Source organism: Vanellus vanellus (genome assembly GCF_965231255.1).
Source record: "Vanellus vanellus genome assembly, chromosome: 5".
In the NCBI taxonomy this organism is placed as follows: Eukaryota; Metazoa; Chordata; class Aves; order Charadriiformes; family Charadriidae; genus Vanellus; species Vanellus vanellus.
Window position 1 is genome coordinate 70,273,857 of NC_138910.1, and position 16,369 is coordinate 70,290,225.

A 16,369-nucleotide genomic window follows, 5' to 3' on the forward strand; every position below is an offset into this window, starting at 1 on the left:
TCCTGTTCCTAGACCGGTAGACCCAGGTGGCAGGCCCTGTGTCCTGCTGTGAGTGCAGAAGTGGCAGGCAGTGGCAGACACAACTGCCAAGGGGTCTGCTGGGATTGCACTTGGGTGTCCGTCCTTTCTCCAGGGTTTTGTTTGCCTTGTTGGGAACGATGTCCTGCCAGCTCTGCACCTGCCAGGCAGCTGGTGCCACTGCTGAGCCTCTTGGGGGGCAAGCCTCTCCGTGGAGACCGAGCTGGTCCCTGCAGTGCCCGGGCAGCTTGTCCCGTGGTCTTTCTTGGCTCTCAAGATTTGGGCAGATGGGGCTCAGAGTCCCAAGGCGCTAAGAGGAGGGCTGGGCTTCAGCGAACTGCTGGGATGTGTGTGGGAGCAGAGACGGGCTGGTGGATGGAGGGCATGAGTCTCTGCTTTTAGAGCCTGCGGGGCTCTGTCACTGGAGTAATGAAGCCCTGGCTGAGGTTGGCTCCTTGAGCCATCCTGCTGCAGAGCCCGTCCAAGCCAGGGGCTCCCCTCGCTGGGTGGCTGAGTGGACTGGCTCAGGGAAGAGCTTACCAGGGGACGAGGATTTTGCTCCCTGTCTGTGGCGGGTTGTGGGGAGTGCATGCCGCTTGTCTGTGCCCACATTGGTGGTCGTTGTCTTGATCTCCTTCCTGCATCAGTCCTGCCTCCTGGAAGGGAAGGGTCTTTTTGCAGCACTCACCCTCCTCTTTCTCTCTCCCCTTCCCTTCGGCAGGAGGTGTTGATGAAGCAGATTCACAAGGTAAGAGGGGTGGGCTCACACTTCTGGCTGGTTCTGCTTGCCCCCGAACCCCTTAGTTGTCCTTAGCTGAAAACATGAGGGGTGCCGTCGTGAGCTGGGCTGTCCCCAGAGGAGAGCTCAGCACTGAAGCCAGCTTGTGCAGGGTCAGGAGTACCTGCTGGCTGCCTCCTGCTGGGCTCCCACCACGTGTGGGCTAGGGTTGCACCGGGGGGTATGTCCCCATAGAGAGGAAAGCCCCCAGGGAGACTTATCTCTAGCAGTTCCCAGTCCCTCCAGGCCCAAGGACACCAAGACAGCAGGCATGTCTTCAAGAGGAAAAAGAAGAGAGATTAGTGTGGGGATAGAGCCCAGGCTGTGCCTGCAACTAGGAGAGGGTGGGACACGACCCCATAGGGGCTGAGACTGGTCTGTCCAAAAGATGGTGTGCGGTGTCCAAAAGATGGTGTAGGGTGAGCGGTGCCAGCACAGGGATCTCTTGGGCACCAACTGGTCTTGCCTTATGGGTTGTTGGGAAGAGGCCAGGTGCTGGTGGCAGAGCACCTGTTCCCTGGGTTCTGTCATGCTGGTAGGGAGCTGCCCCCTCTCCTGCTGTGAGATGCACCAAGAGTGTCCCAGATAGAGCAGTTCGGGAGATGCAGCATGCTGGGGTCCTGGCTTTGCTGTCTTAGCTAGCATTTGTGTGGTGGGATGGCAGGCTGGGCAGTGACCTGCCCCATTGTGTCTCCTCTCTGTCCCAGACAAGCCAGTGCATGTGGCTGATGCAGGCTCTCGGTTTCCTGCTCTCTGCACTGCAAGTGGAGGAGATCCTGAAGAACCTGCACTCCCTGATCACCCCCTATATCCAGCAGCTAGAAAAGCTGGCTGATGAAACGGTGAGTGCCTTCATACTATCTCCATCCAGAAGTGGCTTCTCCTGCTGGCTGTAGCCCTGGGCTGAGGTGTTGAAGTAGTGTTCCTGAACATGGGCTCGAGAGAGCGCAGTGCAGGGTACCCCTCTCTGGCACTTCGCCTCTGCAGTCCTGATTCCTTAGGATCCCAAAGGCATGGCTGTGACTGAGCAGCACAGTCCATGTCACACTTTGACTTTATTTTCCCTGGCAGCCCAATCCCTCCAACAAGCTGGCCATCATCCACATCCTGGGTCTGCTCTCCAACCTCTTCACCACCTTAGACATCAGCCACCATGATGATGACCACGAAAGCACTGAGGTCAAGAAACTGCCGGTGCAGCAAGGACCCAACCCAGTGAGTAGTGTGATAGCTCGATGCTCTTTGCCACAACCTGGCCAAAGCCTTGGTACGCACTGCTGGTGCCAGGAGAGGGGAAGTTAATAGGGAACATAGTGTGTAATGTGAAGAGGGTAGTGCTGGTGCATTCCAGCTAAAACAACTCCTTCAGCTCATCCCACCGCTCCTGAGGTGGGCAGAGGTGACTTGCAGGATCCCTCTTGGCTGGGCGCTGCTCTGAAGGACAGCTCGGGCGCTGCCTGCCAGCTGTGAGCTGTGCCAGGCTGCTTCAGCAGGGAAAACTGCCTGGCTTTGGAGAGGGGAGGAGGCAGGGGTGCCTGAAGGTTTGAGTCCAGGCCATGCTTAGTCTTGAATCTCCCCTCCCCGGTGCTGTGGGGCCCAATTCTCTTCAGTGCCTCTTGTTCCTTACAGGTGGTGGTGGTTCTGCAGCAAGTCTTCCAGCTCATACAGAAGGTCCTCAGCAAGTGGCTGAACGATGCCCAGGTGGTGGAGGTAACCAGGCTCCTCCTGAGTACTGCCTGCAGCTCTGCCTGTCCTTGCTGACCTGAACTGGGGACAGCAAAGGACAGACTCTGGATGATGCTGCTAACCTGTTGTAGGCAATTCCACCTCCCTGTAAGAAGGGTGTCTTGCTGGGTTGTCCAGACCCATGCTCCTTGTTGTCACCAGCAGCATCTAGACATCCTTGTCTGTCTTGTGCCTTCATCAGCTCTGCTCCTCTCCAGTTAGAGAGGCCCCGCTAGAGCTCTGCTCTGACCTGGACCTGTGTCATCTGTTTTTTCTCCAGTTCACTCAGTCCAGTAATGCCCAGGTGCAATGTCCCACCAGCCACTCTTCCCCCAGCACTCCAGGAGCCTTCCTGCAGCAGTGGGAAGGGTGTTTCCTGGTGTCGGGGAGCATCCTGTGCTGCAGGGCCGAGTGCCAGTACCAGAGCAGGTCTAAGCCTTCTGCCTGGCTGGCCCCTATCCCCATTGCCGGCTCTTCCCTTCCTTGGGACCCATCTGTCAAGTCCTGTCCCCCCAAGTGAAGTCTCCTGACACCCGTTGCTCACACAGGCCCTCTTCTCCCACAGTCTGTCTGTGCCATCTTTGAGAAGTCCGTGAAGACCCTCCTGGATGATTTTGCCCCCATGGTGCCTCAGCTGTGCGAGATGCTGGGGCAGATGTACAGCACCATCCCCCAGGCCTCTGCCATTGACCTCACCCGGCAGGTACGGGGCTGCGCTCCGGGCAGGGGCCAATGCTCCCCAGGGAGGCTAGGGGCACGCAGGGCCAGCAGCAGCTTCAGTCCTTCTCTCTCTCTTGCAGCTGGTTCACATCTTTGCCCATGAGCCTGCCCACTTCCCTCCCATCAAGGCCCTCTTCTTGCTCGTTACCTCAGTTACGCTGACCCTCTTCCAGCAAGGTACGTGGGATTAACTCTTCTCCGCGCTGGGGCTGTTGTCAGGCTGTTGCATGCATGGAGTCTGGAGGCGTCTTACCAGGAATGGCTGTTCTCACTCCTAGCTAAGCTAACGGGGCCATCTCTGTTTCTTGGATTCATCCCAACCCCTGGAAGGTGGGTGCCTTCCCTGCAGGGCAGCAGAAGCAGGGAATCCCTGGGTGAGACTCCGGACTGACGTGACAGCCCCTCTTCTGCAGCAGGGCTGGGTGTTGCGTGCTGCAAGGGTCGAACCGGAGCTCCAGTCCCGCTTAGCAGGGAGGCTGTGCTCCCCGGGAGATCCTGGGGCTCCTCCCGGGGCCACTGGTGCTCATAGTGGCCAGGAATCAAGCCCTTGCGCAAGCAGGAGGTTGTGTATGTGAGCATTTGGGAATCAACCTTTTCAGAGTCACTGCAGGCCACCGAGTCACCGCCGTGATGCTGAGGATGGTGGCGTCCTCTCATGGAGCAGGGGCCACTCTTTGGCTCACTGCCCACTCTACAAAAAGCGAATGGGCTTAGGACAGACTCCCCCACACCATGGCTCCCCTCAGCCTCTTGGTGACTTGCCCCATGACAGGGACAAATGTACATTGGAGCCACTGGCTCTGGTCCTTCAGCACCTCCGTATGCGGTCCCCAAGGGGTCTTGTCCTTTGCTCACAGATGGGTGCTGGGTAGGGTGATGCCACCCCCCAAGTACAAGGCTCAGAGCTCTCTAGAGAGGTGGGGGAGGCCTGAGGACCCCTGCTTCATCATCATGCCATGGTCCAAGCAAATCCCGCTGCGCTGAGGTGTCACTGGGGTCAGTGGCAAAAGTGAGCCGGGCTTATCCGGAGATCAGGTCCCTGCTTCTGCCAGCGGTGTGTGGATGCGTCTACGCTCAAACCCTCTTGGCTCGGCGCCCGGGGAGGCGGCGATGCCACTGGGCAGCAGCAGGCATGTCTGCAGGAGGAAAGGGGAGGGGACAGAGCTCGAGCTGTGCCAACGCTTGGACATGAGCTTTGCTCAGGCAAGCAGCCGTCCAGCTCGCTGTGTGCCCAGGACTGTGTGCTCCCACCCACCCCGTGGGTCCCCTTCGGTGGGCGGCCAGCCCTGAGCAGGGTGAGCCCCTTCTGCTGAGCCCACGGGCGGCAGGAGAGGGGGTGATGCGTGACCCCGCAGGGGCCAAGACACGTCTGTGCTCAGATGCCAAGGTAGGGTGAGTGGTGCTGGCATAGAGATCTCTGGGCACTGAGCTGGTCTCTCCCAGGAGGATGATGCTGGAGGAGACCTCCGGGGAGGGTCCTGGACTCAGGGTCTCGGAGAGCATCTGGGAATGGGGCGGGAGGGCGACTGTGCCAGGGGCTCCTGAGCAGCTGGTGCTGGTGACAAGCATGCGCACGCCTGAGCCCGGCCGGGCCTGTCAAGTGTTTGCTGAGGTGTTGTCGTTCACTTGCAGTTATCTTCCAGGACCAAATGGTGCTCTGAAGACACCCGCTCAGTCCCCACAGTGCAAAAGCTCTAATTCTCCTTGGGGAGATGGTGCCCAGCTAGCCCCTGCTCCTCCTCCTCCTCTTCCTCCCCAAGGACACGAAGATCTCCTCCTTGGCTCTGCAGCACCCAGGTGCTAGCTGGAGACCCTGGGGCTTCAGACCCTTTCCTTTGCAGTTTCTTTCTGTTCTTGGGTTCTCCAAGTTTCATGATTTTTTGTATGTTTTGTTTCTTTAACTTGCTTCAAGCTGCTCATGTTGCCCATCCCCTTCCCCACACACCCCTCCTCCCTTACACTCCTGTTTTCACTTGTAAATTCTTTCTGTATCACATAACTATATGATGTTGAGTTGCTGTTTGTATGATTTTTCTCTTAAGTTACATCTTTATTATATTTTAGGGCCCAGGGATCATCCTGATATTGTTGATTCATTTATGCAACTCCTGGCACAGGTGTGTTTTAGTTTCTTATTCATTCACTTTCTGTTCTCTCTCTTTCTCTTTTTAATTCAATTTAAACCTATTTTTAGCTTTCTGTTGACAACGTTTTTTTCCTTTTAGTTGAATATCGAGTTTCTCCATCTGTTTCCGTGGAAGTTGAAAACAAAACATTCTCCTTTAGTTCTGGGTTCGCACCATCCCCAGGGCAGTGCCCTCCTCCGCAGGGCAGCCTCCAGCTGCCACCCCCTCACTTTGCTGAAGCTGGCGTGGGGCGCTTGGGGCTGCTGCCGTGGTCACCCTCGGGTGACAGACAAATTAGAGCATTAAGTGGATGTTTTCCAACCCGTTTACCTGCCCTGTGATGGGTCCTCTGGAGCGGGGATGGGCTGAGTTGGCTGCCTTGCCCCGGGGCTGGTGGGAGGAAGCCCCTGCCCGCGGTAGCAGGCAGCTGCCAGGGTTTGGCTCTGAGCAATGTGCTTGTGATGGTGTCTGGACCTGCCAGGGTGCCACGCTGCATCCTGCTCCGGCAGCCTTTTGCGGCAGTGGTGGTGGTGGCAGCTCAGGAGCGCTCCTGTGCCCACAGGCTCGGTGGCACACAGGGACGGTTTGCGTCGGCGTGATGGGGGCCACGGGCTGTATCGCAGGGCTGGCACTCGTGTCACCGTTGGTGGTGGGCAGGCAGGGCTGGCGTCATGCTCTGTGTGTACATACAGTTGTTGAGAGCTGCAGGAGCCCAGCACGCTCCTCAGCCTGCTGTGGCCCTTGAGGGAGAAGCCCTGATGTCTTCAGTGCAACCCTGTTGGAGGTATGTTCCCCAGGGACCTACCCACAGGGTAGGTCGGTGGCGAGGAGGGGCCCGCAAAATCACTTTCTGCTTGATTTCTGTAATGATGAGACCTTTGACCATGCGTGCTGGCCTGGTGGCTGTGCAGGGACACCCACCGAGGCAGCTCCCAGAGCCGCAGCAGCTGTCCTGCCCTTGCTGGCAGCCCGGGAAGGGTGCCTGGCATTGTCCAGGTCCATATTGGTCCCCTCCGATAGCAGCTGGGCCCACGCGTGGGTCTTGTGGGGATGGAGTGGGCAAGGAAGCTGCACCTCACCCTGAGGCACTGCTCCTCATGGGGCTCACCATGATGCCCACATCCTGCTGAGACCCATCACATCTCACAGTGTTTTCTTCCCTGCTTTTTCTCTTGAAAACATAATCGATGTTACCAGAAAACGTTTGCAGCTTTTGCCGATGCCAGTTTTGGGAGCTGTGACCTTTTAACAGGGGTTTTGAACGTGATGGGAAGAGAGGTGAATGAGATCTGTGTGTGAGGTTCATGGAGGTGTCCTCCCCGCTGCTCAGCATTGGTGACACCTCCGCTCGAGCACCGTGCCCGCTTTGGGGCACATTTCTGTAGATACAGATGAGAGAGTACAGAGAAGATGACACACGGTGAGGAGGAAAGGCTGATGGGAGCCTGAGGAGCTGCATGAGTCTTGGGGTGTGTAAAAGGTAATGCCATAGTTGTAGGTAAAAACCCTTTTTTGTTCCTCTCAAGTGGGACAAACAGTAGTGGGAGGAAGTCATGAACAAGGATCCAGGTTAGGCAGTAGGAGATCTTTCTAAGAGCATGGGGAAGCATTGGAAGGTCACTCAGGAGCGGCTGTTGCTTGGAGGGCTTGAAAGGACTCAACAAGTGTATTCCGCCTGGAGGGCAGGTAGAGGTGGTCCTGCTGGGCAGGTAGGGAATTAGGTGGCTCTGAGAGACTCTTCCAAGGCTCTTTGTTGTTTCTTTGGAAAGTGCTGAGTTTCTCTTTGGCTTGGGGGCTTTCTCTGTGCCTGGACACAGCACATTCGTGCTCTCTTGGAGAGAAAAGTACAACTGTGCTGCACTTCCATGGGGTGTGCTGTGAAAGCAAACACCACTCATCCCGGCTGCTGGGAAGCTGTTACATGCAGGACCTGGAGGCAATGCTGGGGCAGCGTGCTGACAGTTGGCCCAGTTTCCAGTGTGCTGATCTCCAGACAGGCTGTGTTCTTCGGAGGTCCTGCTGCAGGAGCAGCTCAGAGGTTCCTACCTCTGTGGTTGCTGTCTTGGATCACTGTGAGACATCTGGCATCAGGCTGCCAGCCCACCACTGCCCACAGCCACTCAAGACCTGATGTTTTCCTGATTTTTTTTTTTCTTCCAGCAACCCCACAAAGACCAAAGCATCCCATCCCCATCCTCTGTCCTCATGCATAGGACTTGTTTCAAGGTCTCCCCCACTTTCTGACCTGCCCCTCTTCCTAAACTGATGATCTAGTGGGGTACTTTGAAACCTATCAAGAAATGGCCTTGCTGTCCCTGCTGGCTCCTTGCTCTTGGGATTTCAGGAGCAGTCTGATGGCAGAGATATGTCCAGCCTGTCCTCTTTCAAGAGGACCACACTCTGCCGTGATGCTGTTGAGCATTTGTAAATCTGAGGATTAAAGTTGGAGAGAACTGCAGATCTCTTCAGATCCAATTTTGATGTGGCAGGGGCTGTGTTTTAATTCCAGCCTGCTGTACCTGCGGAGCCCTTGGTGAAGTAATGCATCTTCCAGAGCAGCACCAAGTTTGGACCCAAGAGTGTGTCAAAGTGTGGGGACTTTCCCACTTCCCTGGCCGGCTGCTGCTGTGGTTGATCACCTTGGTGGAAATGTATCATTTTCCCTGTTTCAAATTTGTCTGGTTTCTCCTTGCAGGCAGTGGTTTTGTCTTCTCCCTCTGCCAGCAAGTATTCTCCTGCCTTCTGATAACTCAGAAGCTCCTACCTAATACCTATACATCGGCCCTCTGTCAGCAGCACACGGGGAGCCGTCTCTGTGTGACCAGATTTCAGTTGACTTTACAGTATATTTATTTGGGCTTGGTTGCAGCCCGTGAGACTGCCCAGTTGGTGTGGCTGATCATTTTGCCACCATGTTAATTGGTAATCCTCTCTTGACAGTAGCTGGCTGGTCAGGAGAGCGTGCTGGCTTAAACCAAATACCTTACACATGCTGGAGACCCTAGAGTTACTGTTACTGCTGAAAGCTAAGTGTAAAATAACCAGTCTGCTGTAAGTTTGCACGAAGCGGTGCTGGCACACTTTGCAGTTAAATCTGCCCTCAGATGCTCCCCTCCCACCTCCGCTGTGTGCTGGGAACCGTGCAGAGCATCGCTGCTTCTGTGCCCGAGATGAGCATCCCGCCTGCAGGGCTGTGGGGCTCAATGCCACTCGCGCAGCCAGAGTGCCTGTGCCCAGGACTGCGCAGCCACAGCGGCTGGGGGTGGCACCCAGGTCTCCATCTGCAAACCCAGGCAGGAGGTTCTGGTGTTTGGAAGCTCTCGCCTGCTCCCTGGCTAGCGGGTATCACTCGTGTGTGTGCTGCCGATTGCAGGTAGGCTTTTGAGGCTCTCTAGCCTGCCTCCCCACCGGCGGCTACAGGTACATCCACCCACCCTGGCAGGGCTCCATGCTGGCATGGACCTTGTGAGCGCTGTGGTGACCTTCCCTGACTGGGAACCCATGGACAGGCTGGGCAAGAGGAGCCTTGCTGGGCAGAAGATGCAGGACTGACCTGTGATGGCCCAGCCACTGCCGTCCCCCACCTCCCTCCCTTCTCAGGCTGGTCCAGCCTGCGTGCAGCAGTTCTTGAGCTCTCCACCTCGCCTGGTCCAGCCAGAGTCATAGAGTGCCCCTCTCCCCGGCGGGCAGGGGCTGACTGCTCCTCCGTGGCCCTGGTGCCTGGCCAAGCCACGTGCCCCTTCCAAAGCCAGAGGCTCTGCTCCACCAGGCATGTGGTCTGGGAAGAGTCGGTGGTACCAGACACAAGGGCTCGATCTGTGTGTTGTGGAGAGCTGCAGGAACTGGCTGTGCAGCCCCTGCACTGTCCCCTGTCTGCTGGAGGAGTGGGGTTTGGTGTCCCTTCCATGCCTGCCTGCCTCAGAAGAGCTGGACACAGAAGAGCCTGCTCTGAAGACCTGTCTGGGGGTCTCCCAGCTGCTGTGGAGAAGAACCCAATGTCCGTTCTGTGCCAACCAACAGGACAGCCCTCGTCAGAGAGCCAGTGCCAACTTCTGCAGTGGCTGCTGCAGCAGAGGGTGTTGGGGGATGTTTGAAAGCATTTAAAGACCTGTCCTTGTCCCAGGACACGTGAGCAGAGCTGCTCTGGCAGGAGACGGGGAGGACAGGCTGGCAGTAAGAGAGGTCCCAGGGCTGGAGCAAGGTTCCTGGTGCTGGGAAAGCACAGCTGGACCTACCTCGTGCCACTTGCTAATGGGAGAAGCTCCACAGGGCCCCATCTCATGGGGATAAAAGGCATTTCTGTCTACAATAGATGTGCACGTGTGCCCAGATTGAGCTTGCACTCTGCGATCCCTTGGTGGAGGCATCCTACGGGAAGGAGCCCTCCCAATACTGGCACGCTTTCTTCCATGGCACTGACGGAGTGAGGAGCAGATGCTGCAGTGAGTTTGCAGGAGGGCTTGGGGGGCTCTGCCTGCCACGGGTCAGGTTTGGCTGGGAGAAGCACCCTACAGGTAGGTGACAACTTGAGCACGTTGGATGACTCTTGTGCCAGCTAAACAGTCTTGCAGCATGCAGGACAGGTTAAAACCAGCTGCTGGGGTGAGCAGGGTAGAGGAACCTGCAGTTGGGTGGTATCACAGGAGCCAGCTGCTCTCGAGCAGCGTGCTGCTGGGGGAAAGGTTCATGGTCTCCACTCTGGAGCCTGCACTAGGGCCCCAGTGGGGGTAGTCACCCATGGCTAAAACTGCAAGGTCTCTTGCGTCTGGTATGGGGCTGACTAGATGGCAGCAGCCATTATGAATGGATGTGTTTCTAAACCATTGCCCAGGCGCTAGCTAGACTTCTGATGTTGGTGCCAGCACGTCAGGAGGGGTGGCGCACATAGTCTGTATACACTCGCAGGTATAATGTGGCCCCTGATCACCCTTGTGAAGGTCTCCACTTGTATCTCGCAGGGAAGCAGGTCCCTGCGATTGTGCTATCTCCGTCTGGTACAGCAATGCCTTTGGTGCTCAAACCTGAGTGCTCTCCTGAAGCATGTGATAAAAAGGGTCAGAAATGAGATGGGGTAACCCTGAAAGCTGCTCCTCAGCTTCTTGGTCTCCAGCATATGTTCTCTGCACTGGGCAGGTGGACATGGGCCTTCCCTGGAGAAGAAGGGGGTGGGAAATAAGTCTGTTTTGCTCCAGGTAGAGACCATGGCTGTGGGCAGATGGCCATGTGTCCTGGATGCTGCTGGCTGAAAGCTGTCCCTGCTTTTATCCCCGGGAGCGGGCAGAGGCGGTGGCCCTGCACACAGCGCAGCCCGAGGGCTGCCTGCCCTGGTATCCTGCTGTCTGAGCTCCAGAGCGGGGCCACTGCAGTGCTGTGGCTGCTGTCCCCGGTGTTGCCGTGACAGCAGGGCAGGAGGCATGGCTGCCATCCCCAGTGCTGGCCTACAGCAGTGGGCATGGTGGTCAGGGAACAGACATGGCCACCTTACATGGCAGGGCTCACTGCAGCAGGGCAGAAACCCTTCCCACAGAGTGGAAGGTGCAGACTGAAACATTTCCATCCAGTAGCTGCCCAGTGCCAGCACAGGGGGGACCAAGTCATTGCATGGGGTGTCACAGCTCAGGGTGTCCCCAGCAGCAGTGCCTGACCCCTACAGAGGCTGGTGGGATTGCTGTGCGGCAAAAAAATACCAAAGGTTTTCTGATCTCAGACTTGCTGCTCAGGAACTGCTAAGTCGCGTTGGCATCTCCTTGTCATCTGTTCTCTGGAGCCCAAGCAGAGTGAGCTGCCGGTCCAGTCTGGGGTTACTGCTTGAACCAGTTGCTGTGACCCCAGGGACACCAGCATCTTCAAGAGGAGAGGAGCAAAGCACACAGGTGGCTGGTCTCTGCTGGGCCCCGCATGGCCACCCTTGTCCCAGGAGTGCTGCCGTTGCCTGGTCTGCTCTGGTGGGACAGGAGTCTTCTGTCCCATCACTGTATCCGAAGCGTTTGTGTGTACACGGCCATGGCATCTATCCTCAGGTCCTGGGGTCGGCGGGCCCTGAGCATAACAAACTGCCTGGCTGTTCGATTGACATTTTCTTGCGGGGGGGGAGGGGGGGAGGGAGGGGGAAGCGATGGTTTCCTGCTGTACTGTGTCTCTCCCATTTACCATGGGTGTACCCAGGTAAGTGTGCATCCAGGCAGAGGTTGTCTGGGGCACCGGGTTCCTTGGAGGCTTCCTGGCTGCCTCTGCAGCGCTGGGTTTATGCTGCCTGTCTGTGTGCCTTGCAGGCTCTGAAAAGGAAGCCGGACCTCTTCCTCTGTAGCAACCTGGATGTCAAAGCAGTGTTTCAGTGTGGTGAGTACCATGGGCACGGGCACATGCTCCACATCACTCTGCAGAGAAGCCGGCCTGCTCCTCCTGCAGAGATGGGCACAGACCAGCCAGGGGTTGGGGGCCACAGGGCTTATTTGGGGTGGTGTGCAGGGTTTCTGGCTCTTAACCTGAGTGCTTTCTGCCTGCAGGTGTCCTTTCACTCAAATTCCCCGAGGCTCCAACGGTCAAAGCATCCTGTGGCTTTTTTGTGAGTATCGTGGCATCATGCAGCCTTCTCTCCCCTGAGAGCTGGGAGGGCAGGAGTGGAGTTGCACATTGGGCAAGGGTGCTGCAGCGTGGAGCCTGCTCCGGCACTAAGCGGGCCGGGCTGTGTGTTGCAGACAGAGCTGCTGCCCCGCTGCGGAGAGATCGCCCCGGTGGGACAGGTCGTGCATGAGAACGGCAAAGTGCTGCTGCAGGCAGTGCTGGAGGTGAGAGAGGCCGGGACCGCGGGTTCCCCGGGCAGCTTTGGGCTCTGTTCCTGGGCGGCATCCCTGCGGAACCAGGGGCAGAGAGTCCGGCAGCGTGGGTGGGTGCAGGCAGTGTGATGCCAAGGGCTCAGCAGGGTCTGTCTGCTCTGTGGCAGGGTGTTGGTGGCCAGGCCTCCCGCAGCCTCATGGATCACTTCGCAGAAATCCTCTTTGCCTTGAACAAGCACTGCTTCAGCTACCTGAGCATCTGGATCAAGGAGGCCATGCAGCAGGATGGCTTCCCCTCAGCCCGCGTCAGCCCTGAGCAGAAGGAGACCTTCAGCCAACAGATCCTCAGGTTCGTGCACCCCTCTCTGTGGTGGCTTCAGTGGGACTGACACACACACACCCCACCACCCCGCAGCATGGCCTGGTGTGTCCCTCCTGCTTCATGTTTGTCCCCTCCCTCTGTCTTAGCAGAGAGCGTGTGAACAAGCGGCGAGTGAAGGAGATGGTGAAGGAGTTCACCCTGCTGTGCCGAGGGCTGCATGGCACAGAGTACACAGCAGACTACTGAGCACCTGGCCAGGACCGCGGACAATTTGCCCAGACCAGCTCTTCCCTGCAAGGAAGTCCCCCCACCCCCATCCTCCCTGCCCTGCTGCAGTACGGCTCGTAGAATAACCCTCCACCTAGAATTAACCCACTCGGGACGCTCCTCAGCTAGATTTGGTGGCCGCATCTCGGTGTCAGCATCTTTGTTTCCCCCAGCATGCTCCCCCCTCGCAGGGGATGGGAGTGCCGGCTGCAGGAGGCGGCAGGCAGGCGAGTGGAAAGCTTGGGCAGGACTGCCCCAGCATGGGTTGCCCCGTGCCTGGGCTACCAGCCCTTCCCTGGCACTTCCCCGTGGGTGCCCATGCCCCACGGCAGGGGGGGCTGCCCCTGTGCCCACAGCAGTGGCTGGCTGGGCTGGGGGGGGCTTGCCCCCTGCTCGTTTGTACGTGTGTGGTTGGGAGGGGGGAGGCCCTGCACCTAATTATATTAAGAGTATTTCTATGTTGTGGCTGTCATTATTGCCGTGCCTGGACTTTGCCTGCCCATTGCCTCTGGGGAAGAGCCCAGTGGAGGCAGGGGGTAAATCAAAGTTGAGGTGCTTCAACACTTCCCCCTGGCTGCCAGAGGGATGATGAAAACCAGTTTCCCCCACACCCCCTGCTTGCCCTGCTGTACTGCCCGCCCTGGTGCAGCTCCCGGAGCAGAAACAGTTCTACCCCACACAGGGCTGTCCTCCCTGCAGCACGGGATGTGTGCGCCCCATTCCTCTTCATCAGAGCAGTTGAGGTGCTTCCTGACACTTAGCGCCCTCACCCCTTTGCTCCCCAACCCAGCCTGTGAATGTGGTTTCATTTCTGGGGGTCCCAGTTCTGGTTTTCTGTTCTCCCAGGTTGGTTTTAGCTGACACCAGAGTAGGACATGATCTGTGTTTTCATTCTGGAATATCTGGTATCACCTCTGCCTCCACTCCTCAGTGCGTGGTTTATTCTAGAAGACAATTCACTCAAAAGTCCTTTTCAGTTCAGCTTTAGTTAGCAGCAGTAGCTCACACAAGCCTTAAGTCACGGTGCTGTTGGCTCATGTGAAGCTGTGACCTTTCCATGTAGGGCCAAAGCTGCCCTGAACTGGGGAGCCTCAGAGGCTGAGTCTGGGCCAAGTGCCTCTCCTGGCCCTGCTGCTGCCATGGCTGTGAGACCCGGGGTGCTGCGGGCATCCCTGAACACACACATGCAACACCTGCTCTCCCACCACAGGTGGCATCCAGCATGGGACCAGCTGGTGGCAGGTCCAGACCCTTGTGACACCCTCATGGGTCTGACACCTGGTGGTAGGCACTGCCTGGGCCCCTGCATGCCCTCCGCTCCTGCTGATGCTGCCGCCAAATCAGGGTTGCTCGCGCTCCTCATCCTCATAGGCAATGGCAATCCCTCGTCGGCCCTGGACAGCCTTGGAGACAGGCGTCTGCCCCAGCTGCTGCTCCAGGCCCCGCCAGCTACGGGACTCCAGGAAGGAGGCTGGGAGGAGAGAGAAAGGGAATTGTTACTGGGAGCAGGGAGGTGGCACTGCCTCTGCACCGGGGCTCAGTCCCACCACAAAACCAAATCACAAACCAGCAGGGCTGATCTCCACAAGGGCCCGTGTCTGGTCCCTGCAGGCCAGGGTGGTGCTGGGGGGCAGCTGGGGGGCTGGGGGGTCACAGAGATGGGCAGCACGCATCTCCCCTGTGATCAGTGAGATGTCAGGAATGGCCTCCGCTGCTGGGACAGCTGGTGGGAGCTCAACGTGTGCACAGGCACCTGCCAGAAAATGGTAACGTTAGCTTTGTGCTCATGTCTATCCACCCATGTCGATCCTGCAGTCAGCACAGAGCCGAGCCAACTGCACCCTCCAGGCAGGGGAGCAGGGCAGGACACATGCCAGGGGGGTGCTGGGCAGCTGTTTTCCATCCGTTACCTGGCAGCAGATCTCTGAAGTCAGTGAAGTAGTCCCCTGTCCACTCCCGGGCTGGGTTACAGGCCAGCTCCAGCTCGTAGGGGGTCACAATGGGTCGGTAGAAGTCGCTGGAGTCCAGCAGAGAGTTCTGAGTGCAGGCCACCAGCACAAAGATGTCCACCTCCAGAAAGTTGGCCAGCTTGGCGGGGTTCGGTTTCCCCACAGCCAGTGTGTAGCTGCGCTTGCCAGCCCGGTGCAGAAGCTCACGGAGGTGCTGCAGCACAGCCAGGTAGCCCGCCACGCCAAGGGTGCCCACCAGGATGCCTACCACCTGGGCATCCCGGGCCCGCTCCACCAGGTATAGGCGTCGCATCAGGGCCCGGTTGACGTTGAGGGTCTCGCGGCGGCCGCAGCTGGTGGCAGGGTCAAAGGAGCTGAAGGGACAGCGGTTCCAGGTCAGCATGAAGCTTGTGAGGGCCAGGCCTTCAGCCCCCACGTAGAACATGGCGCAGTCCTGCAGCCCTCCCAGCGCCTCCACCGGGAACTGGCGACCAAACTGCCGCACCTCCCCAGGCGGTGGGGGGCCAGGAGGGTCCCCGCACACCACCCTGGAGAAAACAATATTGGGGTACTCGGGGCACAACTGCTGCTCCAGCTCACCTAAAGGGACAGAAGAGTGAGAACAAAACACGAACACAGACTGACCCACAGAAGGTGGCACAGCAGATTATGGGAAAGGAGAAGACATAAATCAAGGCTGACAGCATCTGGGGACTGACTGCCTGCTGCTGCCTCTCTCTCTGGCAGCTCTGTAGAGCTCAGAGCAGCACCAGAGAGCCCCTCCCAGGCCCAGAGCGCTCACCCATCGCGTGGGCATAGACCACATCGCTCAGCACCACTACACGGCTCTGCCGGTCAGGGTAGAGCTCCCGGAAGGCATCTGCGCAACGTACGATGTCCACGGGCTGCCGCCCGAAGATGTGCAGCACCGGGAGCTTTCTGCAGGGGCTGAGGCAGGCCGGGCCGTAGTGCAGCACTGCCTTGGCACCCGCGTGCTCGGCGGCCACTTCGTCCACACAGCAGCTGCGGGGAGGGAGAACCCAATGTCAGACGGGCTCTGCACCGCGGAGCTCTTCCTCTTCCCCGGCACCGCTGTCCTCTGCCCGGGCAGCTCCGGCCCTCAGCCCTGCCAGGCAGTGAACGAGCAGCGCCGTTCCTGCTCGTGGAGGTCTCCCGGGACGCCCCCACCCCGCGGCCCCTCACCCACCTGCCGTACGTGGTGTCTCCCAGGACGTACATCTCGGCCCCGGTCGCCGCCTCCATCCGGGCCGCTACCGCCACCGCGTCCGCCAGGAGCTCGTCGGGGAACTGGAGGGCGACCTGGCGGGGGGGGGGAGCAGAGCAGGAGGTGAAGCACCGGGTTAGGGCGGCCCACGGCTCCGCTCCACCACCGGCCCCGCTCACCTTGCGGAACCCGCCGCCCCGCACGAAGGCGGCGGCCCGGCCCATCTCGTAGAAGCCGTCGAGGTTCCCCCGCGACGCCGCCGCCGCCGCCGCCACCGGGCCCAGGTCCCGCCGCAGCGCGGCCTCCCCGTCGCTGCTGAAGGCCGTTGCCATAGCGCCGCGGGGTCGAGGGTCAGGTCCACCACGCGGGACCCCTGCGCCCGCTTCCGGGCTGGGGCGCAGGAACGGCCAATGAGAGCTCGGCCCCGCCCCTGCTGTTCTCGGAAATCCCGCCCCTGATGGAG

General features: G+C 58.7%; 2 protein-coding genes across 3 annotated transcripts in view; one reads left to right on the top strand and one right to left on the bottom strand.

Moving 5' to 3' along the window:
- The window catches only part of IPO13 (importin 13), a 32,108-nt gene extending 18,918 nt beyond the window's left edge, over positions 1–13,190 (top strand). Inside the window, exons 9-20 of one of the 2 annotated variants that reach the window (XM_082483525.1) lie at positions 740–766; positions 1,504–1,638; positions 1,868–2,011; positions 2,426–2,506; positions 3,087–3,224; positions 3,322–3,418; positions 5,306–5,358; positions 11,640–11,706; positions 11,874–11,932; positions 12,066–12,155; positions 12,311–12,492; positions 12,612–13,190. In XM_082483525.1, coding sequence (XP_082339651.1) covers positions 740–766; positions 1,504–1,638; positions 1,868–2,011; positions 2,426–2,506; positions 3,087–3,224; positions 3,322–3,418; positions 5,306–5,358; positions 11,640–11,706; positions 11,874–11,932; positions 12,066–12,155; positions 12,311–12,492; positions 12,612–12,711 — 1,173 coding nt within the window. In that variant the 3' untranslated portion in view covers positions 12,712–13,190. The remainder of the gene's footprint in view (positions 1–739; positions 767–1,503; positions 1,639–1,867; positions 2,012–2,425; positions 2,507–3,086; positions 3,225–3,321; positions 3,419–5,305; positions 5,359–11,639; positions 11,707–11,873; positions 11,933–12,065; positions 12,156–12,310; positions 12,493–12,611) is intronic. The other variant, XM_082483526.1, reaches the window with a different exon arrangement.
- A 472-nt stretch (positions 13,191–13,662) lies between these two features.
- On the bottom strand, positions 13,663–16,238 carry DPH2 (diphthamide biosynthesis 2; the record flags this gene model as incomplete). The annotated part of the gene is made up of 6 exons (XM_082483588.1): positions 13,663–14,203; positions 14,300–14,485; positions 14,643–15,281; positions 15,484–15,704; positions 15,889–16,001; positions 16,086–16,238. The coding sequence occupies 6 exons, from the start codon at positions 16,236–16,238 to the stop codon at positions 14,073–14,075; spliced, it is 1,443 nt and encodes a 480-aa protein (XP_082339714.1). The 3' UTR covers positions 13,663–14,072.
- Positions 16,239–16,369: the final 131 nt, after the last annotated feature.